Raw genomic sequence first — 21,563 nt, 5'->3', positions numbered from 1 at the left:
AGGGGTTGATTCCAGAGGGAGTGTCAGCGGGTTATTTTCAGCGCAGTTGTGGAATGGCCTGTCCTCGGAGGTGTGTGATTGCACTGGGGGAGGATGCAGAGGAGATTCCCCAGGATGCTGCCTGGACTGCAGTGTTTCAGCTGTGAAGACAGGCTGGTTAGGCTGGGCTCGTTTCCCCTGCAGCAAGAAGGCTGAGGGGGAGGGGGGGGGATCGGATCGAGGTGTATGAAGTTATGAGGGACATCGATAGGGTGGGTGGGAAGAAACTTCTCCCCTTAGCACAGGGGTCACTAACCAGAGGGCAGAGACTTAAGGGAAGGAGCAGGAGATTTAGAGGGGAAATCAGGGGGTAGTAAGAGTCTGGAACTTGATGGGCTGAAGGCCTCTTCCTGTGCTGTGTACCTTTAATCGGACTGCTGTGTCTGTTCCCAGGTAAACTGACCAAAGCAAAGCGCCTGGTGGTTAGTGAGGGCAGCTCAATAACCAGTATCTCAGCACGGTCCTGGATCAGCCGGGAAGCTCGGGATCCTCCCTGCTGGTAAACGCCTGTGTCAACAAACTGCTGCTCTACAGGTACACAAGCAGCTTGTACCTCGCTCTGTAAAGAGCTCTGTCTGTGAGTGCGTCTGTGCATATCTGCGGGTGTGTCAGTGCACACGTGTCTACAAGTGCCCACGTGTCGGAGTGCCTGTGGGTGCGTCTGTGGATGTCTCTGTGCACGCGTGTGTGTGCGCATGCATGTGTCTGCGCACATGACTATGTGTGCATCTTCATATGCACATGCACCTGTGTGTGCGTCTGCGTGTGTGTGCATGCCTGTGCATGTGTCTGCATGTGTGTGCGTGGCTGTGTGTGTGTCTGCGTGTGTGTGCCATTGTGTGTGCACATGACTGTGTGCGTCTTCGTATGCACGGGTGCGTGTGTGCACGTGCCTGTCTGTGTCTGCATGTGCGTGCCTGTGTGTGTGCGTGCCTGTGTGTGTGTGTCTGGGTGTGTGCGATGGGGACAGTGAGGGGGAGAGGCAGGGTTGAAGCCTGTGTTAGTGTGCTGGGTGTTCTCAGTGTAAGGTTTGTGTGTTAATAGGGTGGTGGATAATGAAGGAACACTGCAGCTGAAGAGGACATTTGAGATTCAGCAGAACTCCAATCCCGTGCACAGTATCTTCTGTCCCCCTGATGTCGTTCCGCCAAGGAGCCTGTGTCGGTGAGAACTCTCCTCACTTACCAAATCACACAACAGCTACGTGTCTTTAAAACTTTCCTCTGTATCTAACCCCGTGCTGTACCTGTCCTGGGAGTGTTTGATGGGGACAGTGTAGAGGGAGCTTTACTCTGTATCTAACCCCGTGCTGTACCTGTCCTGGGAGTGTTTGATGGGGACAGTGTAGAGGGAGCTTTACTCTGTATCTAACCCCCGTGCTGTACCTGTCCTGGGAGTGTTTGATGGGGACAGTGTAGAGGGAGCTTTACTCTGTATCTAACCCCGTGCTGTACCTGTCCTGGGAGTGTTTGATGGGGACAGTGTAGAGGGAGCTTTACTCTGTATCTAACCCCGTGCTGTACCTGTCCTGGGAGTGTTTGATGGGGACAGTGTAGAGGGAGCTTTACTCTGTATCTAACCCCGTGCTGTACCTGTCCTGGGAGTGTTTGATGGGGGGACAGTGTAGAGGGAGCTTTACTCTGTATCTAACCCCGTACTGTACCTGTCCTGGGAGGTGTTTGATGGGGACAGTGTAGAGGGAGCTTTACTCTGTATCTAACCCCGTGCTGTACCTGTCCTGGGAGTGTTTGATGGGGGGGACAGTGTAGAGGGAGCTTTACTCTGTATCTAACCCCGTACTGTACCTGTCCGGGAGTGTTTGATGGGGACAGTGTAGAGGGAGCTGTTACTCTGTATCTAACCCCGTGCTGTACCTTGCCTGGGAGTGTTTGATGGGGGACAGGGTAGAGGGAGCTTTACTCAGGTGCCTGACGCCGGGTGGTTGAGAATCGCAACTGTCCTCTGTCTCTCACCCCTCCTCACTCCCTCTCCTCCCCTCCACCTCCCAACTCTGTGACCCCCTCTCTCTCTCACTCCCTCTTTCCCTCCCCTCCCTCTCTCCCCTCCTCTCTCTTCCCTCCCCTCTCTCTTCACCTCCCCTCCTCTTCCCTCTCCTCTCTCTTCCCCTCCCTCTCTCTCTTCCCTCCCCTCTCTCTTCCCTCCCCTCTCTCTTCCCCTCCCCTCGCTCTTCCCTCCCCTCTCTCTTCCCCTCCCTCTCTCTTTCCCCTCCCCTCTCTCTTCCCTCCCTCTCTCTTCCCCTCCCTCTCTCTTCCCCTCCCCCTCTCTTCCCCTCCCCTCTCTCTTCCCCCTCCCCTCTCTCTTCCCCTCCCGTCTCTCTTCCCCTCCCGTCTCTCTCTTCCCTCCCCTCTCTCTTCCCCTCCCCTCTCTCTTCCCCTCCCCTCTCTCTTCCCTCCCCTCTCTCTCTCCCCTCCCCTCTCTCTTCCCTCCCCTCTCTCTTCCCCTCCCCTCTCTTCCCCCTCCCTCTCTCTTCCCCTCCCTCTCTCTCTTCCCCTCCCCTCTCTCTTCCCTCCCCTCTCTTCTTCCCCCCCTTCTCTCTCTGTCTCTCTCTCTATCCCACTCTCTAACACTCGGTCTCTCACCCTCTCTCTAACTCTCTCTCTCTCTCTCTGTGTCTCTCCCTCAGTCACTGGCAGTGAGGATATGTGTGTCTATTTCTTTGATGTTGAGCGAGCGACCAGGGCTATTGTGAACAAGCTGCAGGGACACAGTGCTGCCGTGTTGGATGTCAGCTTCAACTGTGACGAGAGTTTGCTGGCCTCCAGCGATGCCCGCGGTATGGTCATCATCTGGCGTCGGGAGCAGAAGTAACAAGGTTCGCTGGCCCAGGGCCTTCCGCACTCCAGACACCCCCCTCGGTATAGGGAGGGGTGGCGGGGGTTGCTGTTAGCTGCTAGATAATTTATATCCAAACACAACACCCTCCGCACAGAGAGAGCGAGAGAGAGATATTCAGCCGTGGGAGCTGCCTGCCTTCCTGCTCTCCCTCAGTGATCGATGAGTGGGCGCCACCCCCACCCCCACTGCACCCACCCCACCCACCCTGCCCCCACCGCACCCCTCAGCTACTGTCAGTGGGTGGTAGTGGTGGTTGGGGAGCGGGGGGGTATCGAAATGGCTGGCATAGACTCCAAGTTCCTCTCTACTCCCTTCACTTTCACCTCTTACCCCCTCCCCGCCTCATTGTTCCTGTGAGGAGCAAGCAGAGGCCCCCCCCGCCACCACCAGCCTGCTGTATCCCCCTCCTGCTCACCTACACCACCCCCCCACCCCACTCATGGCAGCGCAGAGTGAGGTGGTGTTAGACTGAGGCAGGCACTCACCCTCTCCTTTCTAACTCCACTCGGGGGCGGTTCGTAAATGATGGCTGGGTGGGGAATGGGGGAACTAACATGGGCACCTGGGAAAGCTCCCTGGGGTCAGTGCCCAGTCAGAGGAGAGAGGGGCAGTCTAGAAACAGTGACCCGCAGGGCAGACGGTGCCTCTACAGCTCACAACACCCACCTGCTCTGCCGGACCACAGACTTGAATGGAAACACTCCAAGATGTTCCAGATGTACTGCCAGTCCCAGCCCTGAGGGAACGCCGCACTGTGGGAGGGTCAGTGCTGAGGGAGTGCCGCACTGTGGGAGGTCAGTGCTGAGGGAGCGCCGCACTGTGGGAGGGTCGGTGCTGAGGGAGCGCCGCACTGTGGGAGGGTCAGTGCTGAGGGAGCGCCGCACTGTGGGAGGGTCGGTGCTGAGGGAGCGCCGCACTGTGGGAGGGTCGGTGCTGAGGGAGCGCCGCACTGTGGGAGGGTCAGTGCTGAGGGAGCGCCGCTCTGTGGGAGGGTCGGTGCTGAGGGAGCGCCGCACTGTGGGAGGGTCAGTGCTGAGGAGCGCCGCACTGTGGGAGGGTCAGTGCTGAGGGAGCGCCGCTCTGTGGGAGGGTCGGTGCCGAGGGAGCGCCGCACTGTGGGAGGGTCGGTGCTGAAGGGAGCGCCACACTGTGGGAGGGTCGGTGCTGAGGGAGCGCCGCACTGTGGAAGGTCGGTGCCGAGGGAGTGCCACACTGTGGGAGGGTCGGTGCCGAGGGAGCGCCGCACTGTGGGAGGGTCGGTGCCGAGGAGCACCGCACTGTGGAGGGTCGGTGCTGAGGGAGCGCCGCACTGTGGGAGGGTCGGTGCTGAGGGAGCGCCGCACTGTGGGAGGGTCAGTGCTGAGGGAGCACCGCACTGTGGGAGGGTCGGTGCTGAGGGAGCACCGCCACTGTGGGAGGGTCAGTGCCGAGGGAGTGCCGCACTGTGGGAGGGTCAGTGCCGAGGAGCACCGCACTGTGGGAGGGTCAGTGCCGAGGGAGCGCCGCACTGTGGGAGGGTCAGTGCCGAGGGAGGCGCACTGTGGGAGGGTCGGTGCCGAGGGAGCCCCGCACTGTGGGAGGGTTGGTGCCGAGGGAGCCCCGCACTGTGGGAGGGTCGGTGCCGAGGGAGCCCCGCACTGTGGGAGGGTCGGTGCTGAGGGAGCCCCGCACTGTGGGAGGGTCTGGTGCCGAGGGAGCACCGCACTGTGGGAGGGTCAGTGCCGAGGGAGTGCTGCACTGTGGGAGGGTCAGTGCCGAGGGAGTGCTGCACTGTGGGGAGGGTCGGTGCTGAAGGAGTGCTGCACTGTGGGAGGGTCGGTGCTGAAGGAGTGCTGCACTGTGGGAGGTGCTGTCTTTCAGTGAGAGGCTCCAATTTGAAGGAACTCTAGGCAGGGCTACGTTTTGGAGGTGGAAGAATTCATGGCCATGTGATTGGTCAGCTCTCCTCCTGCCGCCTCTCACGGTCGAGCAGCCCTTCCTTGGCGATCTCTTCACCAGGTTCAGGGCACCCCAACATTTACACACACACCCTGCACACAACTAAACCTTGTCCAGGTGCCTTTGATGTGTTTGCGATGCTTGGTGCTGTGTTATTCTTCAAGGTGCGAGGAGAAGGGGAGAGATATTAACAGGGAGAATCATGTCTCTAAATGAATGAGTTTTGTTTAAAAAGGAGAGGCTTTTTATTTGCATTTTATTTAATGAAATTGTTGTAAACACTATCTGGAAACGGAGCTCCCCCAAAGTGCTGGTTCGATGTTCCACTTATTAAAAGGCAGAGTTTGCACAGACAGACACTCCTCCGCTCCCGAACCCTCTAATCAGGATATTGTTTGTGGAACGGGATCCTCCTCGCTGTGAGAGGGAGAAGGTTCCTGCAGGGAGCTGGTACGCGGCTGGAAGGGATGTGTGGTGAATATATCAGCATTGTGGGTGGGGAGCTGGGTGACTCTCTGTGCGTGGGGCTGTGTGACTGTACAACCAGTTATCAAAGAATTTAACCATTGTTGCCTGGTGAATATTTAACAGTGAAAATTAAATTATACAATTGACTCTCTTCTCTCTGTCTGTGCGCTCCTGTCAGCTGTGGAGGATGGTAACGATCGAAACCCTTACCATCCCCAATGTCCTAACACAAGTCTCCGGTCGCTGCTGAGCTATTCAACTCCACCAGGCATCACCTCTGCGTCGGGTTTGACCCACAACGCTGTGGCTCAGAGATGGGAGTCCAGCATTTATAGTCAGTTTACTCAACAGGACATTCGGCTCTTCTACTCCATGCTGGCCCACACCAGCCTCCTCACCCCACTGACCCACTCTTCATCTCCCCCTCCGCCCCCCCCCCCCCCCCCCATATAGTCCTATTCCTCTCCCTCACATCTGTTTATCCAGCTTCCCCCCCACCCCCCAGCCATTCTCCACCCTTAAACACATCGACATCATTTGCTCCCCCCACTCTCCGTGGGAGCAAGTCCCACATTCTCCCCCACTCCCCCCCCCGTGGGAGTGAGTCCCACAGGCTTGGAGGGGCCGAATGGCCTGTCCCTGGGGGGCTGGACTGTTCTTTGCTGTTTGTAAATGGTTAAATTGTTGATAACATGGGTAACCAGTGTAATTGAAAAACTTACACTTTTCACAACAAGCTAATGTCGTGCTGACTGGAACACAGGATCCCTCTTGTGGTCTGATACGAGGTTCTCTAGTGCCACCACTGAGTGGGAGGTGTCAGCACAGCGTGATGTTTACATAGGCAGTTCCCATTGTAAACCTGAACTGAAGCAACATCGAGTAGGAAGACATCAACATTAAAGGAAAACAGGGTGTGGTAGAGAGAACCTTTACGTCCCTTCCCTTTCATTCCCCCTCAATCCTGAATTTCCTTCCCATTCAACCAATGACCCTCCTTTTGTGTATGAATTTGCTTCCACTGCCCTTTCAGACTGATTTGATTTGATTTATTATTGTCAGATATATTGGAATACAGTGAAAAGTATTGTTTCCTGTGCGCTACACAGACAAAGCATACTGTTCATAGTGTACATAGGGGAGAAGGAAAGGAGAGGGTGCAGAATGTAGTGTTACAGTCACAGCGAGGGTGTAGAGAAAGATCAGCTTAATGTGAGGTAGGTCCATTCAAAAGTCTGACAGCAGCAGGGAAGAAGACGGGAAATGGTCCAGAGTTTCTGGGTGTTTAGATCATCAACAAGCTGTCCCGATACCCCCAGGTGACTAAGGTGACCAGAAACTACAAAGGGTGGTGAATGTAGCCCCAATCCATCACACAAACCAGCCTCCCATCCATTGACTCTGTCTACACTTCCCGCTGCCTCGGGGAAAAGCAGCCGGTATAATTAAGGACCCCACACACCCCGGACATTCTCTCTTCCACCTTCTTCCATCAGGTAAAAGATACAAAAGTCTGAGGTCCCGTACCGACCGACTCAAGAACAGCTTCTTCCCTGCTGCTGTCAGACTTTTGAATGGACCTACCTCGCATTAAGCTGATCTTTCTCTACACCCTCGCTGTGACTGTAACACTACATTCTGCACCCTCTCCTTTCCTTCTCTATGAACAGTATGCTTTCTCTGTATAGCGCGCCAGAAACAATACTTTTCACTGCATGTTAATACATGCAACAATAATAAATCAAATCCGGTGCCTATCTCCTTTATTTTGTTGACATTGAGGGAGAGATTATTATCACAGCAGTTCACCAGATTCAACATCTTCTCAAGTCCAACACCTTGTGTTGGAAAAATTCTCATCTTCCCCTTTCTGGTTCATTTCTTGATTCCCTTCAACCTGTGGTTACTGACCCTCTTGCCACTGGAATCATTTCTTCCTTGTTTACTCCATCTAACCACCCCCCCCCCGCCCCGATTTTAACACCTCGATTAAATCTTTGACCACCTCTGCTCCGAGGAGAACGATCCCAGCTTCTCCCAGCCTCTCCACATTAACCGAAATCCCCAAATCCCTGGAACTGTTCTGGGTGAATCTCCCTCCACACGCACTCCTTCTAGGCACCTGGAATTGGATACAATACTCAAACCGAGGACAACAAATGATTTAATCAGTTTTAGCAGAATCCCTTCACTTTTCAATTCTTTGTCTCTCTTTTACAAACAGCCTTCCCAGCCAATACCAGCCATGATCGAATAGCAGAGCAGACTGGATGGGCTGAATGGCCTCATTCTGCTCAAAGAAACCTGTGCTGTTACCTTCACTAAAACTTGTTCATATTCAACTTCTTTCTACTTAAACCTCATGTTTCTCAAGCCAGTGGTTGGGGGCAGACTGGGGCAAGCATAGGGAGCCCAGGGCTCTGGCCAGGATTCCACCAAGACCCCCATCCTTCGTGACATAGTCAGAGGTCTCACATCACCAGCTTTAAGTCCAAGAGGTTTGTTGGGAATCAAGAGTTTTTGGAGCGCTGCTCCTTCCTCGGATGAGTGTGGGGTCCGAACACCTGAGGAAGGAGCAGCGCTCCAAAAGCTCGTACGACCAAATAAACCTGTTGGACTTTAACCTGGTGTTGTGAGACTTCTTACTGTGTTTACCCCAGTCCAGCATCTCCACATCATTCTTCATGACCACATTGCTGAGAGTCATATGTAGGCCGGATAAGAGCAGCAGGTTTCCTTCCCCAGAGGAAGGCTGGGGAGTCGCTGGCATGGTTTCCATCGCTGAGAATACCAGATTCCAGAAAACTGGCCTCGGGTAGAGAGGGAGAGGACAGGTTTCATATTTCTGTGGAGGGAGGGGGGACAGAGGTGGGGGGAGTGGAGTTGGGCGAAGATGGCAAGAAAGGTCAGGCTGGGCTCCGAGAGGTGGAAGAGCCCGTGTCAATATTCGTAATGAATTAGGGTGAGGTTTTGAAGCAGCCTCCTTTACTGCAGCCAATTTTATATTTCAAAGGGAAAAGAAGGGTTTGTTTTCATTGCTTCAATCTGCTCCCGTCCCCCCTCCCAGTGCCCGTCTCCCACCCAGTACTCATACCCACACCCCCACCCAGTGCCCATCTCCCACCCAGTACTCATACCCACACCCCCTCCCAGTGCCCATCTCCCACCCAGTGCCTGTCCCCCACCCAGTACTCATACCCACACCCCCACCCAGTGCCTGTCCCCCACCCAGTACTCATACCCACACCCCCACCCAGTGCCCATCTCCCACCCAGTACTCATACCCACACCCCCACCCAGTGCCCATCTCCCACCCAGTACTCATACCCACACCCCCACCCAGTGCCCGTCTCCCACCCAGTACTCATACCCACACCCCCACCCAGTGCCTGTCCCCCACCCAGTACTCATACCCACACCCCCTCCCAGTGCCCGTCTCCCACCCAGTACTCATACCCACACCCCCACCCAGTGCCCATCTCCCACCCAGTACTCATACCCACACCCCCACCCAGTGCCCATCTCCCACCCAGTACTCATACCCACACCCCCTCCCAGTGCCTGTCCCCCCACCCGATGCTCATCTCCCACCCAGTACTCATACCCCCACCCAATGCCAACCCCTACCCAATGCCCACTCCCCACCCGATGCTCGTCCCCCTACCCAATGCTCACACCCCCACCCAATATCTATTCCCTTTCCCGCCGCCATTTTGATTGGGGCAGTTTAATGGTCACACCCTGCACCCTATTCTTTAGCGCCTCCACCTCTTCTGCTGGTCAGAAGTGGTACTGCAATGTCCTCCTTCTTATTTCTTCCCTCCCCCCCCCACTCCCAAGATATATTGCAGATATATAAATCTAGATTGAACTACTGGGTCAATGCATTGACAATATTTATTAAATGCAGGAAGGGTTCTTCACAAAATCATTAGGAGGTTATATTTATTGAATGGCTTATTGCCCAGAAATGAGGGTGTCCTGTGGAGAACCGGTCATGGGTAGCAGAGCTTCACAGTTACCACACTAACATAGATATATTCCACCGAGCCGGACACCTCAGATGTGGGATTTGTTCAAATCATCAGCTGTAACAAAGAGAGGGAATGTCAGGTGAATTAATTGAAAATTTCTCTCAGTCCTAGTTTGTAAATGTGACAGTAAACAAGGTGATGGACAGACAGGATCTCTGGTACCTGAAGTGCAGCTGGTGTTTGAGCTGTTTGAGCTATTCGAACGCACACTGGATTTACACAGGCTCAATTGGCAGGATCCTGTCCGTTTAGTAAACTTGGCTGAGAAGGGAGAAACAGCAAGTTGTGTGGCCGTGATCAATATATCCCCCAGCTCTCCCCTTCCCAAATTATTCCTATTCGGAAAATATTACTCACAAGACCAGGGTAGTTTCTCTTACCTGTCGGGTCAGTGTTGAACTGGCCAGAACCTGGGTGAGAAACAGAAAGGTGAACAGTTTAACATTAACCTGTGGGAATGATATATTCCTAAACACACTCTCCCACTCCCTGTTCCATTTCGTCTGGGATTTCTCTCCCTCTCACACACAAACACACTCAGTGAATCGTAGAACTCCTACAGAGCAGAAGGAGGCCATTCAGCCCATCGAGTCTGCACCGGCCACAATCCCCCCCAGGCCCTATCCCCATGCATTTACCCTAGCTAGTCCCCCTGACACTCAGGGACAATTTAGCACAGCCAATCCACATAACCTGCACTTCTTTGAATGCTGCCTTGGGAAAGCAACCAGAATAATTAAGGACCCCCCCCAGGCACCCCGGACATTCTCTCTTCCACCTTCTTCCATCGGGAAAAAGATACAAAACTCTGAGGTCACGCACCGACCGACTCAAGAACAGCTTCTTCCCTGCTGCTGTCAGACTTTTGAATGGACCAACCTTGTATTAAGTTGATCTTTCTCTACACCCTCGCTGTGACTGTAACACTACATTCTGCACTCTCTCCCCTATGTGCTCCATGACTGGTGTTCTTTTCACTGTATCCCAGTACTCGTGACAATAATAAATCAAATGACTTTCCACCACCTTTTAATTCATCCCTGGGACCTGGGTGTCGCTGGCTGGGTCAGTATTTATTACCCATCCCTAGTTACCCCTTGGAGGGCAGTTGAGAGTCACCCACATTGCTGTGTCTCGAGAGTCACCCACATTGCTGTGTCTCTGGAGTCACATGTAGGCCAGACTGGGGTAAGGACGGCAGATTTCCTTCCCTAAAGGAACCAGGTGGGTTTTTCTGACGATGGGCCATCAGTAGATTCTTAATTCCAGATATTTTTTATTGAATTCAAATTCCACCATCTGCCGTGGTGGGATTGGAACCCGGGTCCCCAGAACATTCACTGAGTTTCTGGATTAATAATCTAGTGATAATCCCACAAGACCATCGCCTGCACTATTTCAAGGACCTTTTTTAGAATCTCTCCCTTGAACTGTTGCTGTTACTATCGCCAGTGCTCCCATGAACACAGAGAGAGAGTCTGATATAACCAGGGACAATTCTGATCTTTAATGTAGCACAGTCCCAGTGCTGTCAAAATCTCCCATATTCACAAGTCTCTTCACATGTCGAAAGCAGCAGGTTCAAACGCACCAAATATCCTGATTAATTCCAAATATTTGGGATCCTTTGCTAAAGAATGTTGCAGGTACCAGGAGAGGCGATGGCCCAGTGGGATTATCACTAGACTATTAATCCAGAAACTCAGTGAATGTTCTGGGGACCCGGGTTCGAATCCCACCACGGCAGATGGTGGAATTTAAATTCAATAAAAAATATCTGGAATTAAGAATCTACTGATGGCCCATTGTCAGAAAAACCCATCTGGTTCCTTTAGGGAAGGAAATCTGCCGTCCTTACCCCGGTCTGGCCTACATGTGACTCCAGAGACACAGCAATGTGGGTGACTCTCAACTGCCCCTCCAAGGGGTAACTAGGGATGGGTAATAAATACTGACCCAGACAGTGATACCCAGGTCCCAGGGATGAATAAGAAAATCCATCTCCTGATGTAATGTGTGAGAGTTTCTAATGTTTGCAGCCACTTACGATTGAACATGCAGCAGGTCAGTATTCCCAACACCACAGCAAAGCAGATTCCCAGTATTCCCAACACAGCTCCGATGATGATCAAATCTTCATTTTTTGTGATCCTGTTATGTTCTGAGGGAAATTTTAAAATTTATATATTGTTGTCACAAGTAGACTTACATTAACACTGCAATGAAGTTACTGTGAAAATCCCCTAGTCGCCCACACTCTGGTGCCTGTCCGGGTTACACTGAGGGAGAATTGAAGGACAGTGCACCCTAACCAGCACGTCTCTCAGACTGTTGGAGGATAGGGTTCGAGTATAGGGCTAACGGGAGGACTTTGAATAGTGTGGATGAACAGAGGGATCTAGGTGTATGTGTACATAGATCCCTGAAAGTTGGGAGTCAAGTAGATAAGGTTGTTAAGAAGGCATACGGTGTCTTGGCGTTTATTGGTAGGGGGATTGAATTTAGGAGTCGCAGCGTCATGTTGCAACTGTACACAACTCTGGTGCGGCCACACTTGGAGTACTGTGTGCAGTTCTGGTCCCCACATTACAGGAAGGATGTGGAGGCTTTGGAGAGGGTGCAGAGGAGGTTTACCAGGATGTTGCCTGGTATGGAGGGGAGGTCCTATGAGGAGAGGCTGAGGGATTTGGGGTTGTTTTCGCTGGAAAGAAGGCGGCTAAGAGGGGATCTTATTGAAACATATAAGATGATTAGAGGTTTAGATAGGGTGGACAGTGATGGCCTTTTTCCTCTGATGGAGAAATCTAGCACGAGGGGGCATGGCTTTAAATTAAGACAGGGTAGTTATAGGACGGATGTCAGGGGTAGGTTCTTTACCCAGAGGGTGGTGAGGGATTGGAATGCCCTGCCTGCTGCAGTTGTAAATGCGCCTAGTTTGGGGGTGTTTAAGAGATCCGTGGATAGGTTTATGGACGAAAAGGGATTGGTTTAGGTTAGAGGGTCATTGTTTTGTAACTGGTCGGCGCAACATCGTGGGCCGAAGGGCCAGTTCTGCGCTGTAATGTTCTATGTTCTATATGTTCTATGAAACCGGAGCACCCGGAGGAAACCCACGCAGACACGGGGAGAACGTGCGGACTCCGCACAGACAGTGACCTGAGCCGGGAATCGAACCTGGGTTCCTGGTGGTGGGAGATAGCAGTGCCACCCGGACAGTTGGGGGTTTACCATGTGTTTGCAGTCTTAACACCCAATCTCCACCCACCCCACACCCTTCCTGAGAAGGCCACTCCCTGTAATAAGTGGCCTCTGATAATGGTGATAGATGGAAGAGGTGGTAAAAGTATAGAAACTAGAAACAGGAGGAGGCCATTTGGCCCTTCGAGCCTGCTGTGCCATTCATTTTGATCATGGCTGATCATCAAATTCAATATCCTGATCACCCCCCCATATCCCTCGATCCCTTTAGCCCCAAGAGCGATATCTAATTTCTTCCTGAAATCACACAACGTTTTGGCCTCAACTACTTTCTGTGGGAGTGAGTTCCACACATTCCCCACCCTCTGGGTGAAGAAATTTCTCCTCACCTCAGTTCTAAAAGGTTTCCCCCTTATCCTCAAACTTTAACCCCTAGTTCTGGGCTCCCCCCACCATCGGAAACATTCTTTCTGAATCTACCCTGTCTAACCCTGTTAGAATTTTATAAGTTTCTATCAGATCCCCTCTCACTCTTCTAAACTTCAGTGAATATAATCCTAACCGACTCAGTCTCTCCTCATATGACAGACCTGCCATCCCAGGAATCAGCCTGGTAAACCTTCGCTGTGCTCCCTCTATAGCAAGGACATCCTTCCTCAGATAAGGAGACCAAAACTGTACACAATACTCCAGGTGTGGCCTCACCAAGGCCCTGTACAATTGCACTAACACTTCTATACTTTGGGGACAAGGTGGGTGGGTTTATTGATCTATTTCTGTCTGATTTTCTCAATATGTAACCTTACCAAATGGTAGCAGGAGTTTTTCTGTGAGGGCCTCATGTTCCACTTGACAGGAATACTTTCCATCCACACCTCCATTCAAAGTGAGGACGTTCCTTGCCTGAAAGGTCCCATCTCTTTGGGGTAAAATATTCATGGTCTCCACTCCATCGACAACTGCCATTCTGTCCCTCAGCCAGCTCACTTTAATGTTTCTCGGGAAGAAGTTCTTCAGCAAGCACACCAAATCCTTCTGGCTGTCTTTCTCCTCAAGGAAGACTTTGTTGGATGTTGGAGCTGTGGAACCAAACAGGAATGGGTTACAGGTTAGAATCAGCACACTCAGGAATCTTCCAGAGATCCTGGCCCTTTGGATATGGTGCAGGGACAGCTTCAGAGTAGATCTAGTGCTGCTTCGGAATTGTTAAAAGGAGGCATGAATGTGCGTAGAAAAGGTGCAGAAACTCATGACTCTCAAGCCCGTTGGAACTGTCGACATCAACTGTGAGAGGGATCTGCCAACGGGATCTGTCAGAGGGATCTGTCAACGGGATCTGTCAGAGGGATCTGTCAATGGGATCTGCCGGAGGAATCTGTCAATGGGATCTGTCAGAGGGATCTGCCAGATGAATCTGTCAACGGGATCTGCCAGAGGGATCTGTCAACGGGATCTGTCAGAGGGATCTGTCAACGGGATCTGCCAGGGGGATCTGTCAGAGGGATCTGTCAACGGGATCTGCCAGAGGGATCTGTCAATGGGATCTGCCAGAGGGATCTGTCAGAGGGATCTGCCAGAGAGTCAGGAGGACCTATCAAAAGGGGCTGCAAAGGGAGTTGCAATTTGTCAAGGCATTTTAAAGTCCTTATTATTTCTTTTTAATTTATTTATTCATGGCACCTGGGCGTTGCTGGTTGGGCCAGCATTTAATGCCCACCACAAATTACCCTCCATTTCAGGGGGCAGTTGAGAGTGACCCACATTGCTGTGTCTCTGGAGTCACATGTAGGCCAGACCGGGGTAAGGACGGCAGATTTCCTTCCCTAAAGGAACCAGATGGGTTTTTCCCACAATTATGAACGGTTTCACGGTCACCAGTCAACTTCTAATTCCAGATTTTTATTGAATTTGATCCTGGGTGTCCAGAGAATGAGCCGGGGGCTCTGGATGACTACCCCAGTGACAATATCACCAGGCCACTGTCTCCCTGTGGGCATGGGTTGGCATGGCCAGTGTGGGGTGTGCTGGAAGGTAAGAGGTTTTGGACGTTGGAACGGATGGGTGATGTGTGAGGGGGTGGGGCTGGAGGAGTTTATTTTATTGTTCATTTTTTAATCTGTCACATGAGCACTGATGCACAAAACTGGAGGCCCCAGTTTCCACATTTGGTCACCCGAAACTCTCTGTCTTAGCCCATCCCATCTGACAAAAACCTCCATCTGTATCGTGAGGAGGCGATGGCCCAGTGGGATTATCACGAGACTATTAACCCAGAAACTCAGTGAATGTTCTGGGGACCCAGGTTCGAATCCCACCACGGCAGATGGTGGAATTTGAATTCAATAAAAAATATCTGGAATTAAGAATCTACTGATGACCCATTGTGGGAAAAACCCATCTGGTTCCTTTAGGGAAGGAAATCTGCCGTCCTTACCCCGGTCTGGCCTACATGTGACTCCAGAGACACAGCAATGTGGGTGACTCTCAACTGCCCTCCAAGGGGCAACTAGGGATGGGCAATAAATACTGACCCAACCAGCGATACCCAGGTGCCATGAATAAATGAAAAGAAATAATAAGAGCTTTAAAATGCCTTGATAAATTCCGACGCTGCGCACTCCCGTGTCGATGTGATCCTCCCTGTGATTGGTGCCTGGTTGTGGTTATATTCACCGTACCCGTCCCGTTCAGGGAGACGTGGCTGGATTGCGCTGTTTGTTTAATCTCTTCACAGAAGTTCTCGATGTGGCGAGGTACCGTCGCCACGAAATTCAGGTCAGAATTCCGTCTGTTCACCACAGGCTGCATGAAAGATTTCACGGCCTCGTATCTCAGAGTGCTGGTGTTGTAGAACATAACCGTTTCACCATCATAGGCGTAACGCAGTGTAATACTGGACAGTGTCTGGTTCCTGTGATAGAAACACTCACACTCCACGTGAACCAGGTGAATCCCTAAAACAAACAGAAGATAACAGGATTGGGTGGTTTATTCTGGAGGCCGTCATTCTCATGTCCAGACTTGGAACAACATTTCACACTCTGAAAACCCTCATAAATTTACACACATCCCACAGTGCGGTGCTCCCTCGGCACCGACCCTCCCACAGTGCGGCGCTCCCTCGGCACCGACCCTCCCACAGTGCGGCGCTCCCTCAGCACTGACCCTCCCACAGTGCGGCGCTCCCTCTGCACTGACCCTCCCACAGTGCGGCGCTCCCTCGGCACTGACCCTCCCACAGTGCGGCGCTCCCTCAGCACCGACCCTCCCACAGTGCGGCGCTCCCTCGGCACCGACCCTCCCACAGTGCGGCGCTCCCTCGGCACCGACCCTCCCACAGTGCGGCGCTCCCTCGGCACAGACCCTCCCACAGTGAGGCGCTCCCTCAGCACCGACCCTCCCACAGTGCGGCGCTCCCTCGGCACCGACCCTCCCACAGTGCGGCGCTCCCTCGGCACCGACCCTCCCACAGTGCGGCGCTCCCTCGGCACAGACCCTCCCACAGTGCGGCGCTCCCTCAGCACCGACCCTCCCACAGTGCGGCGCTCCTTCAGCACCGACCCTCCCACAGTGTGGCGCTCCCTCAGCACCGACCCTCCCACAGTGCGGCGCTCCCTCAGCACAGACCCTCCCACAGTGCGGCGCTCCCCTGGGGAGCAGTGTTGACCCTCTCTGACAGTGAGGTGGGACATTATCCCTGGGACCAGCAGCAGTTGAGACATTGGCCGTGCTAAATTCTCCCTCAGTGTAACCCTAACAGGAGTGTGGGCGACTGGGGGATTTTCACAGTAACAGAAGCCTACTTATGACACTAATAAATTTTGAACTTTAACCTTTATTTTCTCCGATATTTCTCTTTTCCCACCTGTCGTTTGAACCTTTCTCCTTCTTTGTCCCTCCGAATCTCCCCCCCGTCCCATCGAGTTATTGACATTCCTGATGGTCTGCTGTAGTTTGCTGTGGTCCCTCGTACACAGATTGTCTCAGCACTGAGTAATTCTCCCGATGCCTGCACTTTATCTGCAGTGAACCATCCAATGATAAAATCCTTCGCGAGCAGTCGGAGGCCATCCAGCCCATTGTATCTGCACTAACAATCCCAGCCAGGCCCTATTCCCATAACCCCACATATTTATGTTGCCAAACCCCATGATACTACAGCCAATCCTCCTAACCCGCACATTTTTGGTGTGTGGGAGGAAACCGGAGAACCTGGAGGAAACCCACACAGACACGGGGAGAATGTGCAGACTCCACATCTGAGACAGAGAATATAACAGCATATATCAGTAATCTGTAAACTGTCTGTGCTTTATATGCTCTGTCTGAGGCCAGAACTCTCCATTCACCTGACGAAGGGACAAACCCCAAAAGCTTGCAAGTTTACTATCAAATAAATCCGTTGGACTTAAACCTGATGTTGTCAGACTTCTTACTGTGTTCTGTGAGACACAGTAAAAAGTCTGACAACACCAGGTTTTAGTCCAACCGATTTGTTTGATAATACTCACAAGCTTTCGCGGTTTCCCTCTTCGTCACCTGTTTACGCCAGTCCAATGCCGGCATACCCACATCATGACTTCTGTGAGACAGCCAGTTACTTAACCAATCAGCCAAATTACCCGCTATCCCACACCCCCTTATCTTCTTCATGAACCTACCATGGGGAATCTTATCAAACGCCTTACTAAAATCCATGTATACGACATCAACTGCTCTATCTTCATCTACACACTTAGTTACCACCTCAAAGAATTCAATTAAATTTGTGAGGCAGGACTTACCCCTCATGAAACCATGCTGTCTATCCCAGATTAAGTTTCATCTTTCCAAATGGTCATAAATCCTATCCCTCAGGACCCATCAAGGGTAAGATATCTCACTCCAGGTATGATTCCAATGACCCATGAGGGAGCTTTCATCAAACCAAGTTTATTTAAGAATAAAGTTAACACAGAAAGAAAATTCACAATCATTTTTACCAATTACAAAGAAGGAAGAAAATCAACCATGATATTGTATAAACCTTCACAAATCCTCTTCCAACCAAACAAACCCCTACAAACAAAAGTTCCATTCCAGGCTTAGCACAGGAAGTAAGTATGCTCACGTGATGCTGGATGTTGCAGCTTTCCAACACCTGCTGTGAATTAGTCCTTTGGACAGAGAATTGAATCTCTTTCCTGTCCTGGAACTCCTAGCCTCCCTTGTGGTAGAGACAGAGCTCCTGCTGCCCTCCAGCTAGCAAGTCACCAACGGCAAACATTTTCACCCCAGAGAGGCGAGACAGACAGCTTCCAGTCTCCACTCCAAACACCTTCTGACTGGCCAGCAGAATCTCCAATACCAGGGAGAGACCTTTCTGACTATCCCCGCAGCCCAAACGGAAAGGGAAAGAATTCTTGTGAGGAGAAAAAATTGTCCCAGCTGCTCAATTATCTTCCATCCCACCACCCCACAATGATTCAAAAGGGCCATAAACTCCAGGAGAGTGCATTAGGCCCAAATCGCATATGAATTGAACAGTGACTATTCAATAACCCTAACAACAATAAGAGACCTCGTGCTGCCAATAACAAAAAGGAAATTGGGTTTCCTTACAAACTGCAGGAAATGTGAATAAAGATACACTTCATAAAGATACAGTCACTTCACAAGGGTCTACCCTCAGTCCCCTGCCCCTTTTCCCATAGAATTCCCATTCCTCCTCCTTCCAAGTTAAACCACTTCCTGTTTTAAAAGTGGCTTTGTTCTTCTGTCACTGCCTGTGGCGGACTGTTCTATATCCTAACAACTTTCCAAGTACACAAGCACTGGGTCCTATAGACTGGAGTATCGGGATAGGGATGTTTTACTGCAATTGTACAGGGCCTTGGTGAGGCCACACCTGGAGTATTGTGTACAGTTTTGGTCTCCTTATCTGAGGAAGGATGTCCTTGCTATAGAGGGAGCACAGTGAAGGTTTACCAGGCTGATTCCTGGGATGGCAGGTCTGTCATATGAGGAGAGACTAAGTCGGTTAGGATTATATTCACTGGAGTTTAGAAGAGTGAGAGGGGATCTGATAGAAACTTATAAAATTCTAACAGGGTTAGACAGGGTAGATTCAGAAAGAATGTCCCCGATGGTGGGGGGAGTCCAGAACTAGGGGTCAGAGTTTGAGGATAAGGGGGAAACCTTTTAGAACTGAGGTGAGGGGAAATTTCTTCACCCAGAGGGTGGGGAATGTGTGGAATTCACTCACACAGAAAGTAGTTGAGGCCAAAACGTTGTGTGATTTCAGGAAATTAAAGTTTTAAAGTTTATTTATTAGTGTCATAAGTTGGTTTACATTAACACTGCAATGAAGTTACTGTGACAATCCCCTAGTCACCACACTCCGAAGCCTGTTACACTGAGGGAGAATTTAGCATGCCTAATCAGCACGTCTTTTGGACTGCGGGAGGAAACCGGAGCACCCAGAGGAAACCCAGGCAGACATGGGGAGAACATGCAGACTCCGCACAGACAGTGACCCAAGGCTGGGAATCGAATCCGGGTCCCTGGCACTGTGAGGCAGCAGAGCTAACCCACTGTGCCACCCTGTTTGGGGCTAGGGGGATTGAGGGATATTGGGGGGGTGGGTGGGGGGGATCAGGATGTTGAATTTGATAATCAGCCACGATCAAAATGAATGGTGGGGCAGGCTCGAAGGGCCAAATGGCCTCCTCCTGCTTCTAGTTTCTATATTTCTCCCCATCAAGAGCAGGGCAGTAAAGTGAGCGAGGGTAAACTGAAGTCACTTACCACCTGCACCATCTGCCCCCTTCAGAACAGAAGCGAGTGTCACAGCGAGAGCCAGAAAGACACATCCGTGGTGAGCTGACATGTGGAGAGAGTGGATTGCTGAGTCCGGCCAGAGAGAGACAGGGACTGACTGATCCAGGGGTTCACCCAGACTGACTGCAGAGAGAGAGACAGGGACTGACTGATCCAGGGGTTCACCCAGACTGACTGCAGAGAGAGAGAGACAGGGACTGACTGATCCAGGGGTTCACCCAGACTGACTGCAGTTCAGACACAGCACGATTGTAAAACCTGCTTCAGGGCAACACACAAACGCTGACTCCAATTACACCAACGTCACTCTGACACTCAGTTAATTATCCTCCTCATCCTTCCCACAAAATTTCCATTAAAGGGATGGTTTCCCTTAAAGGCATCACTTCATCATAAGCACTGATTGGCTGGCACCATTTGATCAGGTGGGGTGTGCATGCCAACCCTGGCACATACATCAGGATGAAATATCATCAACTCCAGGAAGTGAGAGGGTGGCACAGTGGGTTAGCACTGCTGCCTCACAGCGCTAGGGACCTGGGTTGGATTCCCGGCTCGGGTCACTGTCTGTGCGGAGTCTGCACATTCTCCCCATGTCTGTGTGGGTTTCCTCCGATGGCTCCAGTGTCCTCCTACAGTCTGAAAGACCTGCTGGTTAGATGGATTGGCCATGGTAAATTCTCTCTTAGTGTCCAAAGGTGTCTAGGTTGTGGGATTAACAGGATAAAAACTTGGGGTTATGGGACAGGACCTCGGTAAGATTATTATCAGATAGTCAGTACAGGTTTGATGGGCTGAAAGGGCTCCTTCTGTACTTAAGGAATTCTATGACATGTCTGTTCAACATCAATGGGATGAAGGGAGAGGGTCGAGAGCTTCAGGTTTTTAGGTGTCCAGATCACCAACACCCTGTCCTGATCCCCCCCCACGCTGACACTATAGTTAAGAAAGCCCCACCAACACCTCCACTTTCTCAGGAGACTAAGGAAATTTGGCATGTCCGCTACGACTCTCACCAACTTTTACAGATGCCCCATAGAAAGCATTCTTTCTGGTTGGATCACAGCTCGGTCTGGGCTCCTGCTCTGCCCAAGACCACAAGGAGCTACAAAAGGGTGGTGAATGTAGCCCCAATCCATCACACAAACCAGCCTCCCATCCATTGACTCTGTCTACACTTCCCGCTGCCTTGGGAAAAGCAGCCAGTATAATTAAGGACCCCACACACCCCGGACATTCTCTCTTCCACCTTCTTCCGTCGGGAAAAAGATACAAAACTCTGAGGTCCCGTACCGACCGACTCAAGAACAGCTTCTTCCCTGCTGCTGTCAGACTTTTGAATGGACCTACCTCGCATTAAGCTGATTTTTCTCTACACCCTCGCTGTGACTGTAACACTACATTCTGCACCCTCTCCTTTCCTTCTCTATGAATGGTATGCTTTGTCTGTATAGTGCACAGGAAACAATACTTTTCACTGTATCCCAACACATGATGACAATAATAAATCAAATCAACATTTTGCCTTCAATTATTCCTCTTCTGTTCAGCTTCTTGACGGCAACTGCAACCCAAGGCCCCTAAGTTCATCAGTTCATAAGATACAGGAGCAGAATTAGACCATTCGGCCCATCGAGTCCGCTCCGCCATTCGATCATGGCTGATATGCTCCTTATCCCCATTCTCCTGCCTTCTCCCCATAACCCTTCACCCCATTCCCAACTAAAAATCTGTCTAACTCCTCCTTAAACGTACTGACAGTCCCGGCACCCACCGCACTTTGGGACAGTGAATTCCACAGATTCACAGCCCTTTGGGAGAAGGAGTTTCTCCCCCAAATTTGCTGCCCCTTTTCCTCAGACTGTGACCCCTCGTCCTAGAATGTCCCACAAGAGGAAGCATCCGTTCCACGCCCACTTTATCCAGACCTTTTATCATCTTGGAAACCTCAATTTGATCCCCCCTCAATCTTGTAAATTCCAGAGAGTCTCGACCGAAACTGTCCTGCCCTCCTTCACTCCCACCTCAACACCTGGTTCCAGCCTGGAGGTGACCTGCGATGTTTTTTCCAGGGATGGGAATACCTGGAGATAAGGTGATAAGAACATAAGAAATAGGAGCAGGAGTAGGCCAACTAGCCCTTCGAGCCTGCCCCGCCATTCAATAAGATCATGGCTGATCTGTCGTGACTCAGTTCCACATTCCCGCCCT

At 51.5% G+C, this 21,563-nt stretch overlaps 1 protein-coding gene and 1 pseudogene across 2 annotated transcripts; one reads left to right on the top strand and one right to left on the bottom strand.

Annotated features, from left to right (window-relative positions):
- Positions 1–432: 432 nt before the first annotated feature.
- On the top strand, positions 433–2,931 carry LOC145338040 (WD repeat-containing protein 13-like; annotated as a pseudogene). The gene is made up of 3 exons (XR_013885443.1): positions 433–573; positions 1,084–1,203; positions 2,684–2,931. The product of XR_013885443.1 is annotated as a WD repeat-containing protein 13-like (transcript).
- A 6,249-nt stretch (positions 2,932–9,180) lies between these two features.
- Positions 9,181–19,439, bottom strand: LOC145338045 (hereditary hemochromatosis protein homolog). Its single transcript, XM_080182819.1, has 7 exons — positions 19,320–19,439; positions 15,212–15,487; positions 13,340–13,612; positions 11,383–11,496; positions 9,716–9,745; positions 9,498–9,596; positions 9,181–9,389 (listed from the first exon to the last, which is right to left on the bottom strand). Exons 1-7 carry the CDS (start codon positions 19,399–19,401, stop codon positions 9,361–9,363), a joined length of 903 nt encoding a protein of 300 aa, XP_080038945.1. The 5' UTR covers positions 19,402–19,439; the 3' UTR covers positions 9,181–9,360.
- Between the last annotated feature and the right edge of the window lie 2,124 nt (positions 19,440–21,563).

This window comes from Carcharhinus amblyrhynchos, unplaced genomic scaffold (genome assembly GCF_965287045.1).
Source record: "Carcharhinus amblyrhynchos unplaced genomic scaffold, sCarAmb.v2.hapA scaffold_90, whole genome shotgun sequence".
Lineage (NCBI taxonomy): Eukaryota > Metazoa > Chordata > Chondrichthyes > Carcharhiniformes > Carcharhinidae > Carcharhinus > Carcharhinus amblyrhynchos.
This window is presented reverse-complemented; position numbering and strand designations above follow the sequence as displayed.